At 45.2% G+C, this 23707-nt stretch overlaps 1 protein-coding gene across 7 annotated transcripts in view; it reads right to left on the bottom strand.

The window, feature by feature from the left end:
• LOC138259714 (leucine-rich repeat and fibronectin type III domain-containing protein 1-like protein) overlaps window positions 1-23707 on the bottom strand; it is a 3031897-nt gene that overhangs the window by 152580 nt on the left and 2855610 nt on the right. For all 7 annotated transcript variants that reach the window (XM_069207608.1, XM_069207606.1, XM_069207609.1 and 4 more), the window contains one exon: window positions 20618-22015. In XM_069207608.1, the coding sequence (XP_069063709.1) occupies window positions 20618-21996 (1379 nt within the window). In that variant the 5' untranslated portion in view covers window positions 21997-22015. The remainder of the gene's footprint in view (window positions 1-20617; window positions 22016-23707) is intronic.

Genomic DNA, 23707 nt, shown 5'->3' with positions numbered 1-23707 from the left:
TCTCAGTTATAACATGTGAATAAGAGGACAGCCCAAACAAAATGAAATGTAAGTTTAATAAATTATGTGACTAAAACCTAATAACGACAGAGTGTAAATGTTTAGGACCCTGTGAAAATACGTCCCTTTTATTTTCATCACCCCAATTTTCACAGAATTTTATTGGCTGGTTTATAAGCTATGCACAGTCGTACAGTATTGTTCGATGCTAGTGTGTGTGCTCTGACTCCTACAAAATATTGCAACATGTACACATTGGCTAATCCATGATTGGCATATTCAACTCTCCTGTGTGGCCATAGTGTAGGGCAGGGGTTCTTAACCTGTGGTCTGCTGCCCCCTTGGGGACCACTGAGCCTACAGAGGGTGTCTGCAAGTGCCTGGAAAACTATATACTATTAGCATATTAATAAAGTGTGTTGGACTTGTTCCTTTCTGCAGGGTCATCCCTAGACCCTCGGCCTGCTCTTCATGCCACGATGATCAACGCTTGCAATACTTTCCCTGCAACCCTCCCCAAAGCGAATGGGACTCTTAGCACAAAACTTGAGAGGGTAAACCTTGAGGTTGGCCTGATCTTTGACCTGGCCCACTGTGACTAGATAGCCACAGTTGGCGCTTTAAGCTTATAAGTGCTTTTTCACAGTAAAAAAAAAGATTAATAACTAATGTTCTACTGATTGGATTTTTGTCATTTTGGTCCTGTTTTAATTATTACATTTTGCGTCGCATTAATTACTTGGTGTGAGATACTTTTTGGGTGTTTTTTTTCACCGTTTTACTTCTTGAAGTGTTGCACAAACACTTTAACATTGCCTCTATGTTAAGCCTGACTGCTCTGTGTCAACCTACCAGGGGTTTGCACACAGGTTAATTTGGGGTTTGCTTGCGCTTTACCCTAACAATGACTGTGGTTGCTGCTTGACCAGGGCTTGCACTCTAGTCATCCAACAAACCAATTTCTTACACTGGTGTTCAGTGGTGAGGATGGGGTTTGTGTTTGTGCAGTGCCATACAGTGATTTGGTGTACACTAACATCCCATATATCACACCAATTCGAGTATAAATGCTCCTTGAGTGGCTCTTTTTGCTTTTCCAAATATATTCTCACACTACTAGCCTGTCTGTGACCATATTTGTAGAAATGGAAGTCAAGCTCATCAAAATGGAGTGCTACATGGTGGCCGAGTTCATGGAGTTTTGTAAGAAATGGAGACTTCCAACCAAAGAGGGCATCAGGAAACTGGAGCTCCAGCAAGCCCTGAGGGCCTTGGGGGAGATTCTCCAGTCACTGGCAACAAGGGACCAGGATGATGAGGATCTGGAAGCAGGTCCTGAGATGCAGCACACTGGGAAGGGGGAATCTTGCCTCCAGAATTGGAGAACCCTTCCAGAGCAGAAAGCAGTGTGTCTTTCCAAGGTCTGTCCCCAGAGACGCAGGCAGACAGGAAAGCTGATAGGGAGTTTAGGCTGCAGATGTCCAAACTGGAGATGGAGAAAAATAAACTGTCAATAAAGGCTGAGGTATACAGTAGAGAGCACTGAAAGAGAGAACAATCTTGTTGGCTCACAAACTGATTCTTAAAGAGCTGGACTTGAAGGCCACACAACTGTTTGAATCCAGAAGAAATGGAGGCAGCGAAAATACAGTGACCAGTGTTGAAGGAAGGGATCACATATCCAGTTTTTTTTTGGCTGACTTTAAGGTGGAAGATGACATAGACAGGTGTTTTGAGGCATATGAAGTAGTTCTAGAGATGCACAGGATCCCTGAGGGGGGCAGAGGGGCTGGCCCCTGTAGGCATATAGCTAGTGATGTGTGCCGTAGAGAAGAAGGACAGGATGAAATATTCCTTCTTAAAGGAGATCCTTGTCAAGAAATATGGGTTCAAGGGTACAGGTTCAGGGACAGTCAAAAACTGTCTCACCAGTCCTGGAGAAATGTTGTGTGTTATGAGTGTAAGGCACTGGATGGTTGGGTGAAGGGTAGTGTGATAAACACCTATAAGGGGCTGCACAATTTGATCGTCAGAGAGCACATGTTCAGTCACTGTTTCCAGAGCTACGCCAGCACCTGGTTGACTGCAAGCTTACTGACCCCAGGGAGCTGGCAAAGGAGGCAGACCTCTGCATTAGTACCACAGTGTCTGGGAAGGCATTGGAGAGTGATCCTAAGGAGGGTGGTTCACGTTCCTCCCGAAAAAGTGTGTGTGTGGGTGGGGTACAAAGTGATCCAGACAGGTCCCAGTATAGTGTGGGGGGAAAGGGGTCCCATGTCACTTCTAAATGTAGGTGGGGAGGTTTTGGAAGGCAGAGGCCCAGGGTGCCCCATTTCGAACCCCAGTGCTTTGATTTCTCCCAGTTGGGGCACAGGCAGGGGCACCTAGTCTGTACCAAGAGACTATCCGCTGGTAGGGGCTCCACAGTGTCAAGAGTGGGGCGGCTGCCCAAGGCACCATACTAGTTCTGTTTTCAGGGGGTACCACTCCCAAGCAGAGGGTACAGGAGCTAAGATGGAGGGGAAGGGTGAGGGAGGACTCGCCCCTGTCCCCTGTTCAGCCTCAGTGTACAGCCCTGGGTTGGTTGGCCTGTGTCAGGATACCACCCCTTAACAAGTAGGAGGCAGAGTGTAATTAGGGTGCAAAACTCCTGGGGCTACAGTGCCCCACTCTGAGACACCTGAGAGGTCAGAGAAAACTCAGGAGCCCATAGGGAAATCCATTAGGCATAGAGGCCTGCCTAATATCGCCGCTTAGAGCCTCAACCTAGCAATGGATGGCCCGGGGCTTAGCTCCTGACATGGACAGCTATCAGTGGCCTTAGTTGGTTGCTGTCCTTACAGACAAAGGTTTCCTTGGATAGGGGAAAGAAGTTTGTTCCAAGGGGTGGAACGGGCCATGTTAGACCTGGTATCCTTGGCGTGGTCACCCATGCCTTTTTTGCCTCTGCTTCCCACTTTTTGACTGTGTGGTGGACTCTGTTTTTGCTGTTTTTGGTACTCTGGGCACTTTGCCACTGCTGACCAGTGCTAAAGTGCAAGTTCTCCTGTGTAAACTATATGTGTAATTAGCTTATCCCTGATTGGCATATTTGATTTACTAGTAAGTCCCTAGTAAAGTGCACTAGAGGTGCCCAGGGCCTGTAAATCAAATGCTACTGTTGGGTCTGCATCACTGGCTGTGCCACCCACATGAGTAGCCCTGTAAACATGGCTCAGACCTGCCACTGCAGTGTCTGTGTGAGCAGTTTTAAACTGACAATTCGACCTGCCAAGCTTACCCACTTGCCAGGCCTGAACCTTCCCTTTTTCTACATGTAAGGCACCCCTAAGGTAAGCCCTAGGTAGCCCCATGGGCAGGGTGCAGTGTATGTTAAAGGTGGGACATGTATTGGCGTGTTTTACATGTCCTAATACTAATAAACTCAGCTTTCACTGTTGCAAGGCCTGTCTCTCTCATGGGATAACATGGGGGCTGCCTTTAAATATCTTTAAAGTGCAGTTTCCCTTTGGGAGCAGTTAGAGATCTGGTTTTTGGGGTCTCTGAACTCATAATTTAAAAATACATCTTTTAGTGAAGTTGTTTTTTAGATTGTTAGTTTGAAAGTTCCACTTTTGGAAAGTGGGCATTTTCTTGCTTAAATCTTTCTGTGACTCTGCCTGTTTGTGGAATCCCTGTCTTGGTAAGACTGACAGATGGGCTGTTATGAATTCCCTCTAGACAGTGACACAAAGGGAGCTGGGATGTAGCCTGCATATCCTGATGGACCATCTGAGCTAGAGTGGAGGGAGGAGTGGTCACTTACACCTGAATGGGCTGTGCCTGCCTCACACAATGCAGTCTCCAATCCCCTGGTGTGAGTCTGGAGCCAGGCCTGGGCAAGGCAGGATCCTGTAAACAAAAGAGACTTTCCTTTTTCGAAGTTTGCCTACTTCAAAGACAGAAAGGGGTATAAGTAGTGGACCCAAAACCCCAGACTTTAGATTACTTCTGGGATCAAGAGGAACCTCTGCGAAGGAGAAGAGCTGAAGAGCTGAGGAGAAGTGCTGCCCCTGCCTGTGACTGTGCCTTGTTGGGCTATCCTGCAGTTGCTGCTTCTGCATGTGAAAGGGGGCAAAGAATGGACTTTGTTGTGTATTCCTACTTGAGAAGAATCTCCAAATTCCTGAACTGAGCCTGTTGTTGAAGTCTCAGGGCCATCAAACACTTTCTCTGCCAGCACCTGGACTCTGTGGTGAGACTCCTGCCCTGCCAAGTGGTGCCCCATCCAGTACCTGGGCCCTTGAAAGGTGAAGTTGGTAGAAAAGGACAGAAATCCACACACAGACCGCCGTGCAGGGTAATTTTCGACGCACCACCTACAACACATCTGATAAATGATGCGCCACCCGCTTTGCGGCTAAAATTGACACATTGCGGCTGGAGCTACGATGCAAAACACCTGCTTGCGGCTGCTGATAATGACTAAAACCCCCACACAGCAGTTTTGTGACACCGTGCGATCGGATTTCGACTGCATCATCGCTGGGCGTCAAGAATCAATGCAAGCCTACACGGATCTGAGGTGCCCGTCCGGAAATCGACACATCGCTCTCTTGCGGGAGATAAAAATAACAGATCGCCGACCCGTGAAGAATCGACACAGGGCCTCACTTCTGAGTAAGGACTCAGCGATTCGCTGACTTTTTCAACGCACGCTCACCCGTGCGGCTTCATTTTTTACGCAAACCAGGTACTTTGTTGTAACAACAACATTTCCATTGTTTTCTATGGAGTCAGACTCTTATTTTTTTTAAACTCATATCTTGACTTGTGTATGTTGGAATTTTGTCATTTTGGCCTTGTTTGAGTTAGATAAATATTACCTATTTTTCTAAACTGGTGTGTTGTCCATTTTGTAGTGCTTTCACTGTATTACTGTGTGTGTTCGTACACATACTTTACACATTGCTTCTGAGTTAAGCCTGCCTGCTCGTGCCAAGCTACCAAGGAGGTGAGTGGGGTTTAACCAGGTGTGTTTCTCATTTGCCCTGATTAGAGTAATGGTCCTTGTTTGGACAGGGGGTAACCTCACTGCCAACCAAAGACCCCATTTCTAACATTGGTGATCAGCTGTGAGGATTGGACTTGTAATTGTACTTGACATACAGTGATTAAGTGTACACTACTGTTTTCAGTGCAGACCATTACGTGACCACATACCACTTGGTTTTGTGTTTTTGCTTTTTCTATTTTTGGACTTTTTTTTGCTTCCATATTTTTGGTGATCTGTTTTTTTTTATTTTTAAACTTCTCATTGGGAACTCTTTTCTTCTGCCTTGGAACTTTGCACTTTTGTCTTGCCATCATGTCTCAATCTGGAGATGCACCAGCTGGAGCTGTTTTTGAGTTGGAGAACCTGGAGAGTTATACATTGGCTCAACTGAACAGTTCAGTAAGGATCTTGCCTGTCCCATTAGGAGCTCTGCCAGGAAGGAGGAGCTGCAAAGGGCACTGAGGGCCAAGGAGGTTTGGGGACACAGAGGAGGCGAATGAGGGTGAGGAGGTACAAGACAGCCTGAGAGCGTGGTAGAGGTACCTGTACTGCCCGGGGATGGTCTCCAGGGCAGGTAGTAGCATGTCATCCAAGGGGCTGACTCCTGAAGAGGTGCAGGACAGACAGGCAGAGAGAGCTCACCAGTTGGAGTTAGATAAGCTCAGAAATAGAATGGACAGGGAAATGGCAGAGAGGAGGATGGCCATAGGAGAGAAGAAGCTGCCCCTGGCTCATGAGCTTAGTTTGAAGGAACTAGATCAGGGGAGCCAGTCTAGCAGAGATGGTGGCAGCAGTACCTCAGTGCAGACTGAAAGGAGGGTACACAATCCAAAGGACGTGGTAAAGGATTATAAGAGGGAGGATGACATCTATCTGTGGTTTAGGGGGTATGAGACAGGTCTCCACATGAACTTGGTCCCTGAAACACATGGGGGGCAGGTCTGAGGAAGCACTTTGAGGTAAAGGGGAGGGACACTCTGAAATCATTAGAGGGTCCTCAGGGGCTCACCTACTCTATCACGAAGGATGTCCTACTCACAAGATATGGTTTCAACCCTGAGCAGTACAGGGATAAGTTTAGGTCCTACAAAAAGAAGAAATCCCAAACTTAGTTGGAATGTGTTGACTCTTTTTGCAGGTCACTGGATGGTTGGGTGAAGGGCAGCAAGGTGACAACATATGAAGGGCTGTACAATTTGATTACTTGGTTGCATTTGTCCAGTCTTTGTTTTCCAGAGCTGAGCCAGCACCTAATTGACAGCAAGTTGAATGACCCTAGAAAGCTTTTGCAGAAAGCTGACTGGTGGGAGAGCACCAGGGTCTAGAAGAGGTATGGGGGAGACCATGCCAAGGGTGAGCAGGGTCCCCACCAGAAGAAGTGAGGGGGGTAAGGATAAACAGGGGGAGTTCTGTAAAGGGCCCCAACCTAGTTCCCAGGGCACGGATTCCGAATCCCCAGTAGAAAAGAAGCCATGGATCTCTTTAGGGAAACCTGCAGAGAGGGGTCCTTGCAACTGCTTTGCGTGTGATCAGGTGGGTCACATAAGGGGGGATCCCAAATGTCCCAAGGGGAAACAGGCACCTACTGGCGCTCAGTCAAAGGGTTTGGCCAGTGTAGCTCTTGGGGAGGCGTTGGTTCCAGGTGGGTGGGAGCCAGCTGAGATGAGCCTTGTCTCACTAGGGCACTAGGGGACAGTGAGATGGTCCAGATGACTCTTGTGCCTGAGAGTATTAAGAAGTACAGGCAGTGGGTGACCATCAATGGACAGAGAGTGGAGGTTCTGAGAGACACAGGGGCCAGTGTGACTACTGTGAAAAGTCACCTGGTGTCTAAAGAGCAGATAGATCCCCATGTACTTCACCATGTAGTTGCGGTGGACAAAGCAGATTACTTGTGCAGAGTGGCGCAGGTTCCCTTTGAATGGGAGGAGCTCAGGTTCCTTGAGGGTAGCTGTGAGTCCAACCATGCCTATAGATTGTCTGCTTGACAATGACCTGTAGGATTCCCCTTGGAAGGAGGTGGAACACAGGTCTCACTTGGAGATGTTGGGTCTGTCTGGGTGGGTGTGTGTGTCCACCTGGTCAATGTCGGCCCGTCAGGGTGATCAGGAGCCCCTGGAGCCTGAAAGAATGGCACAGGTGTCTGCCAGAAGGAGGAAGGGCAAGGGGGATGGGAAACCTGATCCAAAAGTTCCCACAGTCCAGGAGGAGGCTGAACCTGAGGGGGATGCCCTGGAGCCTAGAGGGGAACAAGTGACTGAACTGGGGGAGGTCCCTGAGCTGACTCAGTGGCAGCAGAAAGGGGGACCCACCACAGAGGCATTCTCTTAGGCACAAAATGCATGCCCTACTCTGGAGGGTTGGCGGCAGCAGGCTGCAGACCAGGCATCTCGCAAGGAGCCTAGACCACATTTGATTTACTGGGAGGATGGCCTCCTCTATAGCAAGCCTAAGGTTCCTGAGCCTGGGTCAGCCCGTGAGCTGGTGGTACCCCAGTGCTTCAGAGTCTTCTTATTGGGTCTGGCTCATGATGTGCCTTTTGATGGGCATCTGGGGCAGGACACGACCTTTCAAAGGCTTGTCACCCACTTTTACTGGCCCCATATGCACAGGAACTCTGATGCATGTTGCAGGTCTTGCCAAACTTGTCAGGCAAGTGGCAAGAGTAGGGGAAAATCTAAGGCTCCCCTCTAACCTTTTCCTGATGTCAGCACCCTCATTGAAAGGGTTGGTATTAATATTGTGGGGCCTCTGGACCCCAAGACAGCCTCAGGCAACAGGTTTATCCTGGTCTTGGTGGACCATGCCACCCGGTACCCAGAAGCTATTCCTTTGAGGTCAATCACCTCCCCTGTGGTGGGACGTGTGTTGCTGGGTGTTTTTACCCACGTGGGGTTCCCCAAGAAGGTGGTGTCTGATAGGGGTACCAACTTCATATCAACTTACATGAAGTCTCTGTGGAAAAAGTGTGGGGTGACGTATAAGTTCACCACTTCTTACCACCCCCAAAGGAACGTTCTGGTTGAGAGATTCAACCACACCTTGAAGGGCATGACCATGGGCCTGTCACAGCCCTTGAGGCGTAAGTGGGACTTCCTCTGCCATGCCTTCTGTTCGCCTACAGGGAGTTACTGTATGGCCACGCTGTCAGGGGACCTTTGAGTCTAGGGAAGGAGGGCTTGGAGAAACCCCCCAGTCCAGGATGTATTCAGTTACATGCTGGCTTTTAGGAACCAGACAGCTCTCTTCAGGAAGCTCAACCAAGAGCACCTGGAAGCAAGCCAGGAAGATATGAAGCGCTGGTACGACCACAATGCCACTCTGGTTGAGTTCCAGCTTGGCCAAAAGGTTTGGATGATGGCCCCAGTGGAGCCTAGGGCTCTGCAAGATAAGTGGACTGGGCCATTTGAGATAGTGGAGCTCAAGAGTGATGTCACCTATCTGGTGAACTTGCCGACTCCCAGGAACCCTTTGAGGGTCCTATATATCAATTGCCTCAAGCCTCATTTTGAGGAGACAGGGGTAACAAAGCTCTTGGCAATAGATGATGAGGGTGGAGGAAGAGAATGAGCCTCTTCCTGACCTCCTGTTCGCTAAAGAGAAGGATGGGTCTGTGGAGGGTGTGAACCTCACCCCCTCACTAACCCCAGAGCAACAGAGGGACTGTCGCCAGGTGTTGGGACAGTTTGCCTCATTGTATCTCTTGGTCCCAGGGGTCACTATTTATGTACACAAGATGTGGACACTGGGGACAGTACTCCTGTAATGCCCAGGGTTTATTGGGCATCTAACAAGGTCAGGGCTAACATCAAGGAGGAAGTGTCCAAAATGTTAGCTCTTGGGGTTATTGAGTTTTCCAGTAGCCCTTGGGCCAGCAAGTGATCTTGGTCCCAAAGGCTGCTGCTCCTGGTACCACACCAGAACTCTGTGTGGATTACCATGGACTTAATGTGGTCACTAACACTGACGGGCACCCTATCCCCCAGCTGAAGAGCTCATTGATTGTTTAGGGGCTGCCAAATATCAAAGTACGTTTGATTTGACCTCTGGATAGTGGCAGATCGCTCTAACTGAGGGGGCCAAGGACAGGTCTGCATTCTCCACCCCAGATGGGCATCACCAGTTTAGGGTGATGCCCTTTGGGATGAATAATGCCCCTGTCACCTTTCAGAGGTTGGTTAGCCAGGTGTTGGCTGGAATGGATGTTTTCAGTGCAACCTACCTGGATGACATTGCTGTGTTCATCTCCACTTGGGCGGAACACTTGCAGCACCTCTGCAAAGTGTTAGACGCCCTGTAGAAGGCAGGCCTCACTATTAAGGCTAGCAAGTGCCAAATAGGGCAGGGTTCTGAGGTGTATGTAGGACACCAGGTGGGGAGTGGCCAGGTGGCGCCCCTACAGTCAAAGATTGACACTATCCTGGCTTGGGAGGCTCTCAAGACCCAGACTGAGGTGAGAGCCTTTTTAGGTCTTGCAGGATAATATAGGATGTTTGTCAAGGGTAAGGCACTATTGTTAACCTCCATAAAGCAGCCCAGAAAGGTGATCTGGACTGAGTCATACCAGACAGCTTTTGATGCCCTGGAGGCAGCCATGTTCACGGCACACGTGCTGAAGGCACTTGACTTCTCCAAAGAATTTGTTGCACAGACTAATGCTTCAGAGCATGGTGTAGAAACAGTGTTATCACAGCTAAATGAAGAGGGCCTAGACCAGCCTGTAGCCTTCATCAGTAGGAGGTTACTCCCCCGGGAACGTAGGTGGAGTTCAATTGAGCGTGAGGCTTTTTCTGTGGTCTGGGCCCTGAAGAAGCTAAGATGCTACTTGTTTGGGACTCATTTCTGGGTTCAGACAGACCACACGTCCCTCAGATAGTTAATGCAGATGAGGGGTGAGAATCCCAAACTGTTGAGGTGGTCCATCTCCCTACAGGGAATGGACTTTACGGTGGAACACTGCCCTGGCACAGAACATGCCAATGCTGATGGTCTGTCCAGATTCTTCCACCTTAGTGATGAGAACTCCCTCAAGGGTGGGTAGTTCTCCCCACTTTCAGCTGGGGGGTGGAAACGTGTTAGACCTGGCATCTTTGCCGTGCTCTTCCCTGTCTTTTTGCCTCTGCTTCCCATGTTTTGACTGTGTGCTGGACTCTGTTTTTGCTGTTTTTGGTACTCTGCTGACCAGTGCTAAAGTGCAAGTGCTCCTGTATAAACTGTATGTGTAATTAGCTTATCCCTGATTGGCATATTTGATTTACTAGTAAGTCCCTAGTAAAGTACACTAGAGGTGCCCAGGGCCTGTAAATCAAATGCTACTATTGGGCCTGCAGCACTGGTTGTGCCACCCACATGAGTAGCCCGTAAACATGGCTCAGACCTGCCACTGCAGTGTTTGTGTGTGCAATGTAATCTGCCAATTCGACCTGGTGAGTGTACCCATTCTAAGAGATTTCCTTGCTTCATTATGTACGGCACTTTTAATGCCTGCTCAGAGCACGGGTTAAAAGGGGGCTTCCAATATCTTGGCCCTACTCCTGCAGAGTACTTCAATAGCGTCATGAAAAATGACACTATTGCTCCCTACCCTGCGCCATGGTGCACCGTATTTTAAATATGGCGCGCACATGGTGGCGGTAGTGGGGTGCTAAGGGGCGCCGAGAAAGTGGCGCTGCACTCGCTGCAGCGCCACTTTCCATAAATCTGCCCCTGAGTATTTAGGAAAGGCCTTAAAACTTTGCTGTTTTCCCACTATCGTTTTTTGGTAGTTTTTCTTTTCTGCCTGTTTTCTGTTCCTGAGAAGAGCTTCTTTAGATCTCAATCACCTTGACGTCTGACGGTATTTGTGCGCTTTATAAATTTGATTTCGTTCATTTCAATAGCACAAGTACATCAAATAAGATGCATTGTAGATGATGAGTGGCCTCAATTGAATTTAGAAAAGCTCCAACCTTCCCATTAAAATTAAAATGTTTATTTTCTATTACATTTGTGTGTGAATTAAATGTAATATTTCTTAATTTGTGTATTTGTGTGATGGCTGCTTGCTTCCAGATCTTTTTGTATATTGTATTGCTGAAATGACTCAGTGGGGGTCCCTGGTTCCCAGTAATGATTTAGTGGGGGTACCTGGGTTGCAGTAGTAATTAAGTGGAGATCGGCAGAAGTCACAAGTTTAAGAACCCCTGGTATAGGGTATAGAAACTGCACCCATGGCCTGGAAAGGTAAATGTCACCCATAGACTACAACTCCTATTATGCCAACCACTAGTGTGACACAGGAAAACCTGGCTGCAGGCTTACCATTGTAGCCTACTTGCTGCAGTTTAAATCAGCAGCTCTTCCTGTCAAACTAGCCCTTTTGATAGGGGAAGCCTCCCTTTAAAATATAAATAATTCATCCAAATATGGGCCTCGTAGCCCATAAGGTAAGGCACATGGTATTTAAAAGTGGGACATGTAGACATTTAATGTTACAATGTCCCTGTAGTGACATGCCCCTAAAAGCTATTTCCCCTGTGGAAGGCTCTGACAATCCTAAAAGAAAACTAGAGTATCTATTACAATTTTAATTCTGGTATCTCAGGTTTGGGACCAGCTACAACACCAATTTAACTACTATTTTTAATAGTTATTAAAAATCCAATTTAATGGTAAGGTTAGATTTTTAATAAATATTTAGCAAAAACATATTTTAGAAATGTACCTTTTCCCTGTCTGAAGTTCCTGAGGGCAAATACGCATTAGCTCTACAGCAGCTGCTCAGCTACTACTTGGCCTTAATGAGTGAAAATTGCTCTAAGAGTAGAAACAATGGCCTGGGTGTAGGAAGGTGTTCTCTTCCCCTTGCAGGAAGACCGGTTAGGGGGGCCCCAGGAACTTCATTAACATGTAAAAGGTCTGCCCTTTCACAAGTAAATGTAAGATGAGACCTGAAGATAGAAAACCTTTGCTCTTTCAGACAGGCTGGCTTCCCAGTGGGAGGAAAGCTACCATCGGAGATAGTTTTGAGTTATCACAAAGGAGGGGGACTATTTGTGATCCTGGGCACACCTCTGCACTGGCACAAAGGTTCTCCACATGGAAGAAAGGATTTCCTCATCTTGGATTTTAGGAGTAAGGTTCACTGTCGGATTGTTTGTAGTAAGGCAAACAGGTACTGCTGAAAACTGGATTTTTGCCCCTGGGAATTTTTATTTCATTGGTTAAGGAAGGGAAAGAAGTTCCCAGCATCCATTAGCTTGCGCCAACTATAAATATGGCAACCCATGCTGCACTCCTCAGAACTCTTTCTGGAACTGGGATAAACAGAAGACTGCATCTGCAGTTTGAGACTTGAAAAAAAACCTTATGGGCTGGACCTGGTGCGAGTTGTACCCAGTACAAAGAAGTGGACTTCAAGGTTGAGTTGGCCAACCTCCTGTGTTGCGACTGGGAAATCAAAAGCTGCAAGAACTGGAAATCAAAGGCTGCAAGAGGCATTTTTCTTGGAGTGACCTCCTGGTGACCTCTGCTGGAGTGGGTGTTGATTAGGCCCGAAGGAAATTCACAATACACCAGCATACTTAATATAATATCAATAATTTGCATTACTCCTGCTGCATGACATTCCACTGCTACACCACAATGCGTAATCACACTCCGTTCATGGTAATGCTTTATTGCGAATGTGCCATTCACAGTAACTATTTACCATAAATGCAGAAGAACAAAGCGAACAACAGAGTGTGAGCAGATATTGTTTGCAGTGCTTTTGTTTTTTGCACTATTCTTTTCAGTGCAAAATTCATTCTTGCATCCAAAGCAGACATGAGGATGCATTTCATGCAACAATACAGTACCACATGTCAATTTTGCATTTTGTATAATTCAGTGTATTTTTGTATAATTTTGCTGAACTTTCACATAATTACGCTAAGGCAAATTAGACAAATTTCACACACACCTATCCTCACACCTAAGTGCTGTCCCGGAAGTTCCTAGGAGCCTTACTGATGCCCAGGAGAACCTGAAATCTCAGAAAATGTTGGTCTTATAAATATTTTGTGCTTCCGGACCACCAGAGGACCGAGACCTACCACCAAAGTCAATCTGCTCAAGATGTGAACTCACTAGGTAAGAAAATCAGGTTGGCCCCACTCAGCATCGTTCACCTGAAAATCCAGTTCAGTGGACCCTCGCAGCAAGCCTCTCCTGCTTTGGTGCAGTCTTTCCGGACACAGACTACAGACTTGCCCACTGCAGGATTCTGTTCTATAAATCAAGAAACAAAGTCCAAAGGTGGATATCTTGACTGGGCGAAGGAGTCAAGAGTATCCAGTTGAAGAGAGGATTTAACTGGGTGTGAAATTTGATTTCCCCACCTAGAGCTTCGGTCACTAAAACCAATGGCTTCTAAGGGACCATCCTCAACATCCATGTAATTCACTTTCTTATAGACCTTATTCAAAGATCCTGGATACAGAGATGTTAATTACTCACCACCAGAGTTAACGATGCAGAGAACAAGTTAACTCTGGGGGATGCAGAGTTAACAGTGATTTTGGGGTGAACCCTTAGGATCCTCTAACCGATGAGAAATTACCACAGGATTCAGTAATTTCTGGTCTAATTTCACTGTTAATTCCTCATTCTCCTTTGCAGTTTCCCTAGGAGATTTAGCATGCTTTCAGCAGCTAAGATCTTTGGGAGGAGCCATGGACTTTATTTAGGGGTTGCCAGGCGTAAGAGTGACCACTGGCTTGCCTCCTTTGACCTCCAGCACTTTAATGCGACCACCTGGCCACGGAGGTGGCAAAAGCAGTACAAAATACAGAAGGTTAATAGTGTTCTTATGAACAGTGTTTATCTCCCGCAGACCCCACTGGGAGATTATACTTTAAGTTAAATAAATTCAGAAGTGGCATTGCACTCTTTAAAGCACAAAATAAAATTAAACACATTAAAAATGCACATCCTTTTAAATTGCTGTCATTGTCCACCACTGAGAATACTTGAAAAAATATGTTTTTGGGCAGGACTGTCACCTCTGAGTTTCACATTGGTGATAGTTCCTTACATGCAATGATAAATTAAAATTTATTATGGATGGAAATGACTAAATCCACACAGCAAGACAGTTAATATGCAATTTATTGCCCCTAAAATTTGTGGGACTGAGCTCTATTGTTTTTAAATCTCTTTTCGTGCATCTCCCTGTAATTTAGCAATACTTTCTCTCTTTTATATGTAGATGTCATCAGGATTAGCGTCTTGTGGCATCGATTCTTAGGATTCACGCTGAAAGGTCATGTGATGTCACATCCTGTAATGTTAGTGAGATGTGAGATTGATTCCACTACCGCTAGCGTTTTGACTAATTGAAGTTGTGGGATGGGGGAAACATGAGTGGTCCGTATTAACTCTGCTGACCTAAAACTTCCTGATGGAGTCTCTCGTAATAAGTAGTATTTGTGTGGCATAAAGTGGGTTACAAACACAAACAAAAGTAACATACGATTTTCAGCATTTGTGTTCAACACATTACAGACTTCATCCATATTGTTTTCTCTTTTTTTCCAAGACATCAGCACTGAAAGGACCTCATCTTTTGAAAGGAGCACGACAACAAGTGATTGTGACTGGAAGATGACCAACTGTTATAATGCATAAATTACCACCACCATAAATAAAAAAATGACAAATCATCTGACAGCTCTCACGCCATAAACAATACAGTAGGCATTACCCTAACTAATATTTTAAAATAAGTTAAGCAGTTGAACTCTGAATCTTAAGAGATCCTAGTGTTCTCGTGGCTCTCATAAATCCAGTGGGGCAGGTGACTGCTGTTACCACCCCAGTTGGAATAACTAGGCCACTCTCAATTAGATCAAAGCACATTGCCATTGGTAGGAATGCTTTATTGGTAGTTGTCATTTCTTTGAATGAACGTCCATTATTTATTTTAAAAATTGTTAAGACATTTAAATAAGGTAAAGTAAATGCTTTATAACTATCTCAATGTGTCCCGCGGAACAGACCTGATAAGGGGCACTTAAATGACATGGGGCATATTTATGACCCCCATGCGCCACTGGTGCTTCACTTTTTTGCGATGCAGTGGCCACGCATTCCTTGCAACCATATCTATGAGGCAATGCAAAGGCACTTTGCGTGGCTTTGAATGGCCTCATAGATGTGGAGCAAGGCAGCGCAAATCACTGCATTGCCTTACTCTGTGAAAGGGAGGCATTCCATGAGTGTTGCGGTGGGTGTTCCCATGCAATACCCATGGATTTTGATGCAACCCCAGATTTACCAACCCTGGTAAACCTGAGGATGCGCCAAACATTACATCTCCCCAGGTGAGGCGCAATGAGGAGAAATATTGATATTTCTCAATTTTTTCCTCTTTCTATAGATTGCATTCTGCAGCACACATACAAAGAGGAAAAAGCCTCCCTGGATTGTTTATGTGCAGGAAGGTGCTCCTTCCTGCATAAGCACAATCCTGCCTACAATTCAAACGCCCTTGCACCGTGGTGCAAGGGTCCCTGCTTTGGTGATAGGCTGCCAAAACAGCGCCAGAGCAGAGGGAAAAGACAGGAATGCATGACAGAAACTGTGCCTTCCTGCGTTTTCCTTTGGACACAGAGAAGCAAGGTGACGTGCTGCTCTGCGCTGCGTCAAAAGCCCATAAATATGAGCCACAGTTTTCTATTTCCTAACTGCATAAGCTGTGGCGCAACTCAAAATAATTGGTCAACCCTGCAAAATGTGACCAGAGACACCCAACTCTTCCATTTCATGCAAATATGATTTGACTTCAGGCTTATTACGGGCTCCATGAAGAGTTGCCCCACCCCGGTGCTGCAAGAGTCGGTGTTATGCACCTGTATAAAAGGCCTCAGATTAAGGGCCTAGCTATAAACAATGGAGTGACACCATGGCACATGATGGTAAGGGCCCCTTCAAAATGGCTGGATTTTTGGAACCCAACTGGGGGTGAGGGCCCATTCTCTATGCTTCCATTTGGGTCCATGGCTCAATTACTACACCTGTACCTAATTCTTAACTAGTGCCTTTTGTCACAAAATCAACATCTGCATACAGTGATACCACGTCTGCCATTACCAACATGACACTACAACAAGGTATCATTAAGAAACCTTCTATCCGTGTGTTAATCTTATGTTAGAGGTACATTTGTGCAACCTGCCAGAAAAAGGCGCAAATAATGCTCAGCCTTCTCAACCTGTCATTTTTTCAAGTTTAATAAAATGATTACTGATAGATTGAGGTAATGAAACATGTCAGAAAAATCTTAGTGCCGAGGCACTGTGAAGCCCCCGGGCCTAAAATATTTAATCATCAGATTTATAGGAACCAAGGAACCCACCAATGTGATGATTCTGCGTACAAAGTGTTGGAAAATATGTCACTGCGAAATGTCAGAAATGATATGTGCTATTAACAAAATTTGATAGATCTGCGCAGTCGTGACAATTACTTCTGTGTGCTTGCTGACAGCTATTCCTTCTTTAGTCCTAGTCAGAAGCAGTAGCGGGGAGGGGGGCATTTTGAGCCTCTACCTGGTATGCGTTTAGCTGCGGAGACGTGAGAAGAAACCCTTGCTCTATCCCTGTGTCTGCCCACAATACACACGGACAGAGCTCCTCTCTTTGGGGTATAGGGTTGGGTGGCAGAGATGGCAGGGTAGCATTGGTGCCACGTCAGGTTATACAAGGCTCAGTCTCAGGTGGTGCACAGGGTGGTGTGGGCCTAACCCTATTGTGCACTGAATTCAGGGCTGTCTCACAGAACTACCCTGCCATACCCTAGCCCTAACATTAGTGTGTGTGGATACGTTGTCGAAAAGTTTTCCGTTAAAGGAGAGGTAGGGATCGCAGGCTGGGCGAATTTTACCTTAATAACCTGATATGGTGCAGTACTCAGAAAGTGATGATTAGCAGCTTTTCCACCCACTAACAAAGCAGGCCTTCATTTGCCCTATCACTATTTCTGCCCCTGATTGATTGGCAATGCCTTCATTTGGGCTAAGGCAGAACATTTCAAGATAAACTTCCACCCACCATTCATTCATTGTTCCTGATGCCCTGGTGTCAGCTCAAAGCCTCTGCACCCACCTGAGCCTTCAAAGTATGGTTGCAGTGCATGCAACCATACTAAAGTCAAATACTAACATTGCCAGGATCGTTGTGTACCTCCTGGTACTCCACATTTTTTCCTCCAGCCTGTGTGTAGCGTGTGAGGCCTTCCAGAGCCAGGGCCTCCTCGCTGGACCCACGCTAGTGCCACATTGCTTTTGGAGGTTTCCACCAGACTTGCGTTTCATGAAGCAGCAATTACAGATGCCTGCTTCTTGTTGCTTGGTGTTGGTACTTTGTAAGACGCCATTCCCCAATACTCTCTTTTCATTTGTGCATGCAGTTGAGAAAATTATGCAAACAAACTTACCAGTGCTCCCTGGAAAATAATCAGAGTGAACAATGGAAGGTGCCTGTGGCTTTTTCCTTTTTTTTAAGGCATGCTACACAGCAATAGAGAAGCTGTACAATATGACTAAAACCATTGGCCAAGCCAAAAGGTCCCAAAGGCGAGACGTGTTGGTTTCGCCAGTGCTTATATGAAGATATCCTTGAGCAAACAACTATCAGGGACTGGAGCAGATGACAGGAGTGAATGAATAGGATGAAGGATGAAGGATGAAGACAAAGGCAGCAGCTCTTGACTGCTCTTGACTTTTCCATAGTGAGTGGCTTTTTACACACAGCCTGAGTTGCAGAGGTTCACAGGAGTTCAGAGTGAGGCATCAAATTATGGAAATCTCTGCACAATTAACAAAGACTCGTTAAGATGGTGGTTGTATTGCAATCTGTGCTTTTTCAAGAGCTTTGTCATAGGAAGCAGTAGAAACTGGCTTAAATGTTTGACGTAGACCTTCCAGTTTGTCCTATTTGTCTGGATCCCACTAGCTTCAATTCAGAGGGTGTCACTGTGTTAGGCTTATAAATTTCATTGAAGGATATAAAAATAGGCAATCAGACAGTTACAGGGTCATTATTTAAACACAGAGTGGGCTTCAAGTTATGTGTGGTAAGTTTCTGGGCAGCATACTACTTTCCCTTGTAAACCACGCAGTATTCTCTCCTCATGCATCATTCAGTGTCCTACTTTCAGTCTACATACAACCATTCTCCTCCCTTCCCCACACCAGCGGTCAACACTGAATTATGTAATTGCTTACTCTACCTCTTGAAGGGGCGTGAAACCTTCTGCATTTTCTTTTGACACCTCAGCAGTGTGAAAGATCATTTCTTTGTTGTGCCTTCTAAAGACAATGCTATTACACTCATGTGAAACACTTCTCAAGAAGAGGAGTGATCTCTCATTGGAAATTTAACACTTCAAACAAGTTGCAATCACGCCGCAGAGTGCAGGTGCAAATAAGGTGGTCCGGACGTGTAGAGCATATTTAGACCCTGAATATATGTTGGAGGTACACATAGATCAATGTCCAAAAAGAAGAGGTCACAGAAATTAGACTTCTGAGTTTTGCAGTAAACTCAGCATCCCAACATTTTCCCCTGATAAATTTTGGTAAGTAAAATTTTCCAAAGTGTATACACCAAGACATTCGTGAAAATATAAGGGACTTGGGGGCATTTTTCGTGACGCTCTAGTGGCTCTATGCCCTGCGTTGTATTTACAAGGTGGCGTTAAGCCAATTTTTGTGCCTTAACGCCACCTTGTAAATACAGACCCTTCACACGCAGCATTTTGAGTGGAAGGGGCATGCAATGAGTGTTGCTGTGGATGTCCCACAGCAACACTCATTGTATTTTGACGCTGGCTCAGATTTACGAGTTTTCGTAAACCTGAGGCAGCGCCAAAGTGGTGTTAGAGTGGCACAACGAGGAGAAATGCTTTCATTTTTTGCTCTTTCTATGTGGGCTGCATTTTGCAGCCCACATAGAAAGTAGAAATAGCCATTTAAGATTGTTTTTTTGCAGGAGGGTGTTCCTTCCTACACATAAACAATCTCCCTCACCACACAGCCATCCTTGCACTACGGTGCAAGGATGGCTGCTTTGGCCCACAGCAGCAAATTTAGGGGCATATTTATAATGCCGTAGTGCCACCTTGCGCCACATTAATGTAATTATTTTTTATGTTAATGTGGTCCAACAAGGCTGAAATCCCTGCGCTCTATTTACAGAGTGGTGCAATGCATTCATTGTGCCACTCTGTAACCTTTTGCGCTACATTATGCCTGCGCCAGGCATAATATATGCAAAGGGGGCGTTCCCCCATTAGGGGAGCCTGGAAAATGGCGTAAGGGAATCTATGACATTTCCTTGCTCCATTTTTTACGGCACTTTTAACGCCTGCTCAAGAGCAGGCGTTAGAAGGGGCTTCCATTCTTTAGAATGGGGCCCTATGTACTCTGCAGGAGTAGCGCCAATATTTTGGCACTAGTCCTACAGAGTACATCAATAGCGTCATGAGAAATTACACTATTGCCCCCTTCCTTGCGCCATGGTGCACCATATTTTAAATACGACGCACACATGGTGGCGGTAGAAGGTGCTAAAGGGCCATTGGAAAGTGGCGCTGCACTCTGTGCAGAGCCACTTTCCATAAATCTGCCCCTTAGCGCCCACGCAGGTGGAAACACAGGGGTGCGCTATATTCAGTTAAATACAGCGCATCTCTGTGTTCTGAAGATGACGTGCACAACATTGCAAAATTTGGCGCAGCGCTGTGCACCGACATTTTCGATTAAATCTGGTCCTTGGTGCGATAAACAACAATAATGTGCATAGTTTTCCATTTGCTGAGAACAAACTCATTATGTGAGATAATTACTACTCCGAGTCCTGGGGTATTGTCCTTCTCCAGGTACACTAAATACCTCATTCTTTACTGGCCCACCCTAATCTGCGCTTTAATGAATATCCCATCGCTAGGCACCTGTTTTTAATTGTATTTCTAAAAATCATTAACTCGTCTAAAACCACAGTACTTGCAAAACCTTTGAAATGGTGCTAACAAAGGGGTTAGGTAATGAAAAGTGGATCGAGTTCTCAACCAAAGTGGCCTAGGCCAAAAATCGTCTTTTCCCTTCCTTTCTTCCTCAAGTTATTCAGCACGCACATTAACAGAGATATCTCACTAATTTAATATACCTTTAGAGACAACATTTTGCTAATTGAATACATACAGTAGGCCATGAAGTAAAAGACCACTAATGAATTACCTTAAATAATAAATAAAAAAATGCTGCAAATATGGCTTTGGGTCTTGTATTTGGGAATGATGGTTGCCTTTGATGTCTTTTACAAATAGGGATCCTACTAACAAATGTTTTATTTTAGGTACTTTAAGAATTTCAGTCTTCTTTCCCTAAAGAACCATAGCTGCAGTAATGTATATAAACAATAAAATCCGGAGGAGAAATTAAAATGCCTCCTAGTTCTAAGATGTGTGACAGAGTAACACTAGTAAATACCTTCGTATCTTTATTGCAATGTGAACTCATTACTTTAAAGCAAAGCACATGCACATTTTAATTTCTGTTACCTGTAAATAAGAATGTCATCCACTGAGCTGTTGTACTGTATCTGGTACATTCGTATTCCAGGAATGTGATGTTGCGAAGGCCACTGTATGAGGGCAGAAGATGAGGTCACCTCAGCAACCACAACTCTTTTTTCTCGATGGCCCTTACTGTCATTTGCAGGGACGCTTGACTTAGCAGGATTGTGTATATCCGAAAGTCCAGTCTCGCTTTCTTTATCATAACTGGTACTATTTGCAAGATGAGGAAAAGGGTTAATAACTAATTCTACTGGGCCTGTTGACTCCCCAGCAGCATTGGATGCTATGCATGTAAATGTGCCCTGGTCGGATATCAACGAAGTCAAAATATCCAATGTTCCATTCTCATAAGACATTGTCCTGGTGGTGTTAGAAACCAGCTTTCCATCTGGAGAAATCCAGCGCACATACGGATCAGGGTCTCCAACCGCTTTGCACTTTAGGGAAACACTCTGTCCCTCCATGATTACCTGCCTAGAGGTCCGATGTGTTATCACCGGGGGCTCACAGACAAACTCTTCCTCCCTGATTGTCCAGAAATACCTGCCCATTAGTTCAGACGGAGAGGCACAGGTTTCCAGATCATCTTCTCTGTTAAGGCGCCTGAGCCAGACAAGTTCACAGTTGCAGTGTAGTGGGTTCCCCCCAAAGCTGAGAACCAGAGTGCACATAGGTGACCCTTTAGATTTGGCACAAACTTGAATTCTGGAAAACAGCGGATCGGGAGGGATTTTTTTAAGCCTATTTGATGTCATATCTAGCCGGGCGAGTTTGTGGAGATTTGAAAAGATCCCTTCAGGTACATAGTCTATGAGGTTATGATCCAAACCAACCGAGTTGACTGTGGATAATCTTGCAATTGTCTCCCAGGGTAGTTGAATTAAATTGTTATATGACAGATCTAGGTCTTCAAGTGTTTCGATGAAATCTTCAAAGGACCCTGAGGAAACGAAGTGTAATTGATTGTTGCTAAGAATTAGATGCCTCAGATTAATTAATCCTTTAAAATGTTCTTCGCCAACGTAGGTCAGTCTGTTGCTATCCAAGTGCAATGCATGAAGACCTTTGAGGTCAAAAAATGCATAAGGCATAATTTGACTAATGGTGTTCCTTGATAATGTCAAGTGAATAAGGTTCGTCATGTTAGCGAAATCCTTTCTTCTGAGGGTGGTGATGAAGTTATCCATTAGCCTAAGCTCAGCTGTCCTCCTGTCAATGGTCGGAGGCACAAACAAAAGGCCAGTCTGTGTGCAGAGAATAGTGTAGGAGGGAGACACATTTTGACATGTGCACCGCTTGGGACACATCATGGCTTTCACCGATGTTGTTATCATCAGTAGATAGATAGCCAGCCTTTCCATGGTAAACAAGGTGGTTAACCTAAAAAGAGGAGAAAAAAACAATTATGAGAAAAGAACTTGTGCAAAAAAAAGAAAGCAATTCAGTGCATTAAATAATTTCTAGAATATGCATACACCATAGGTGAGTGTGCTATCACGTTTACTTTCACTGCAGAGGGAAGGGCTAGCTTAAAAGAAATGTAGATTAAAGTTTGAACAAAGCCCCTTCCGCTCAAATCCTCTGAGGCAATGAGTGGGATACCAAGTTAGTCAGATCGCGGACTGAAATTCGTCCCCCAGGGTCGGACTACCAATACAGGGGTCACGGGTAGCTCTAGAGAGGCAGAAATACTTTCTAATATGATATTTTGCGGAATAATCTATGCAGGAATCTGTTATTCCAGATCGATACTCTCCTGTTTTCCCTTGAGCTTTCTACTGCTTTCAGAAGCTGAAATCTTGGGGTGAAACATTACAACTTGCAATTCTGTTACTGGCCCCATCGCTATTACGAGTGGCGTTTACAAAGGACATTTAGATTCGGTGCAGAGTAGAGTAAAGACAGTAGCACACATTGAGGCACTGACAGTGATGACGCTGCACAACCTAGGTGCAAATTGCACTCCTGCTAATTTACATTTGCACAGATTCACACATTTGCAGATAAGAAAACTACATCAGATTTCAAGTTTGACACCCAGGGGAGGAGACTATTATGCTAATACTGCATACCGATGCACGGTGTGAAAATAGCGCTTTGCAATATTTGCTCTTGTTTGTACCCACATTATCATCCTATTTTGGTCGCAAATGGGCGTTGAAGACTAAAACAACACTATCTGCCCCATCCTAATTGGGGCTTTCTAAATTAAACATGGCTAAGATTAGCCTGAAATGATATTGGGTTGATCATAAAATATGTAAAATATCAGTTCGAATGCAAAGTACTGTTTTGCTGGGTGAAAAGGAAACATATAACTGACTTTTGAACTCCTTACATGTTAGATGGTGCAAAGTGATCATTGAATTACAGATCATCTGTGGCTTGCTACCTTGTCTTCAAAATGCCACCATTTCTCTGCTGGTGATTGAATGCAAAGTATGTATGTCTAAAAGAAATGCAGAAAAGGTGGAACTAGTAAGCCTTCTGGATATATCATACATTTTCTTTATTTGTGCTGTTGGTTACTTACCATCATAAATATGAGACAAGCACCTGCAAACATTGCCACCCCGGTTGACTAAAATCCAACATTCACACAAATTGAAATATGTCATTCAAACTTAAAGGTAAATCCAATTTGCTGTTAATGGTGGGTCATTATATACTCCTTTGCTGCCAACAGATGCTTCTGTAAGACGTTTTCTCTGGCAGCTCATTTTAAACTGAAAAATTCGTAATTCGTTACTGACTGTTCTTATAATTCTGCTGTCATGCAACAGCGTTTCTGATGTTTCTCGACCTCACCAGAATATTTATATTCTAAAAAAATAGCTTAAACTAATTTAGTGAAGCATTTATCAAAAGCAATTGATGTGTGTGTACGAGAAACATTAAAGAAATACTATATATTTTGCCCTTAGCAGTACTGCCGGGAGAGACTGGAAGCTGTGAATATACAGACCAAGTTCCCTGGTTCCTCACTTTCTTTGAGAGAAAAATGGCAGGTCAAACAATGATATTAATATAACAGTGCGTTCCATTGTGCCACATGCTGGGAGTCAGTCCATA

This window comes from Pleurodeles waltl, chromosome 9 (assembly GCF_031143425.1).
Source record: "Pleurodeles waltl isolate 20211129_DDA chromosome 9, aPleWal1.hap1.20221129, whole genome shotgun sequence".
NCBI lineage: Eukaryota > Metazoa > Chordata > Amphibia > Caudata > Salamandridae > Pleurodeles > Pleurodeles waltl.
Note: the sequence above shows the minus strand (reverse complement) of the source record. Positions and strands in the feature narration are given on the sequence as shown.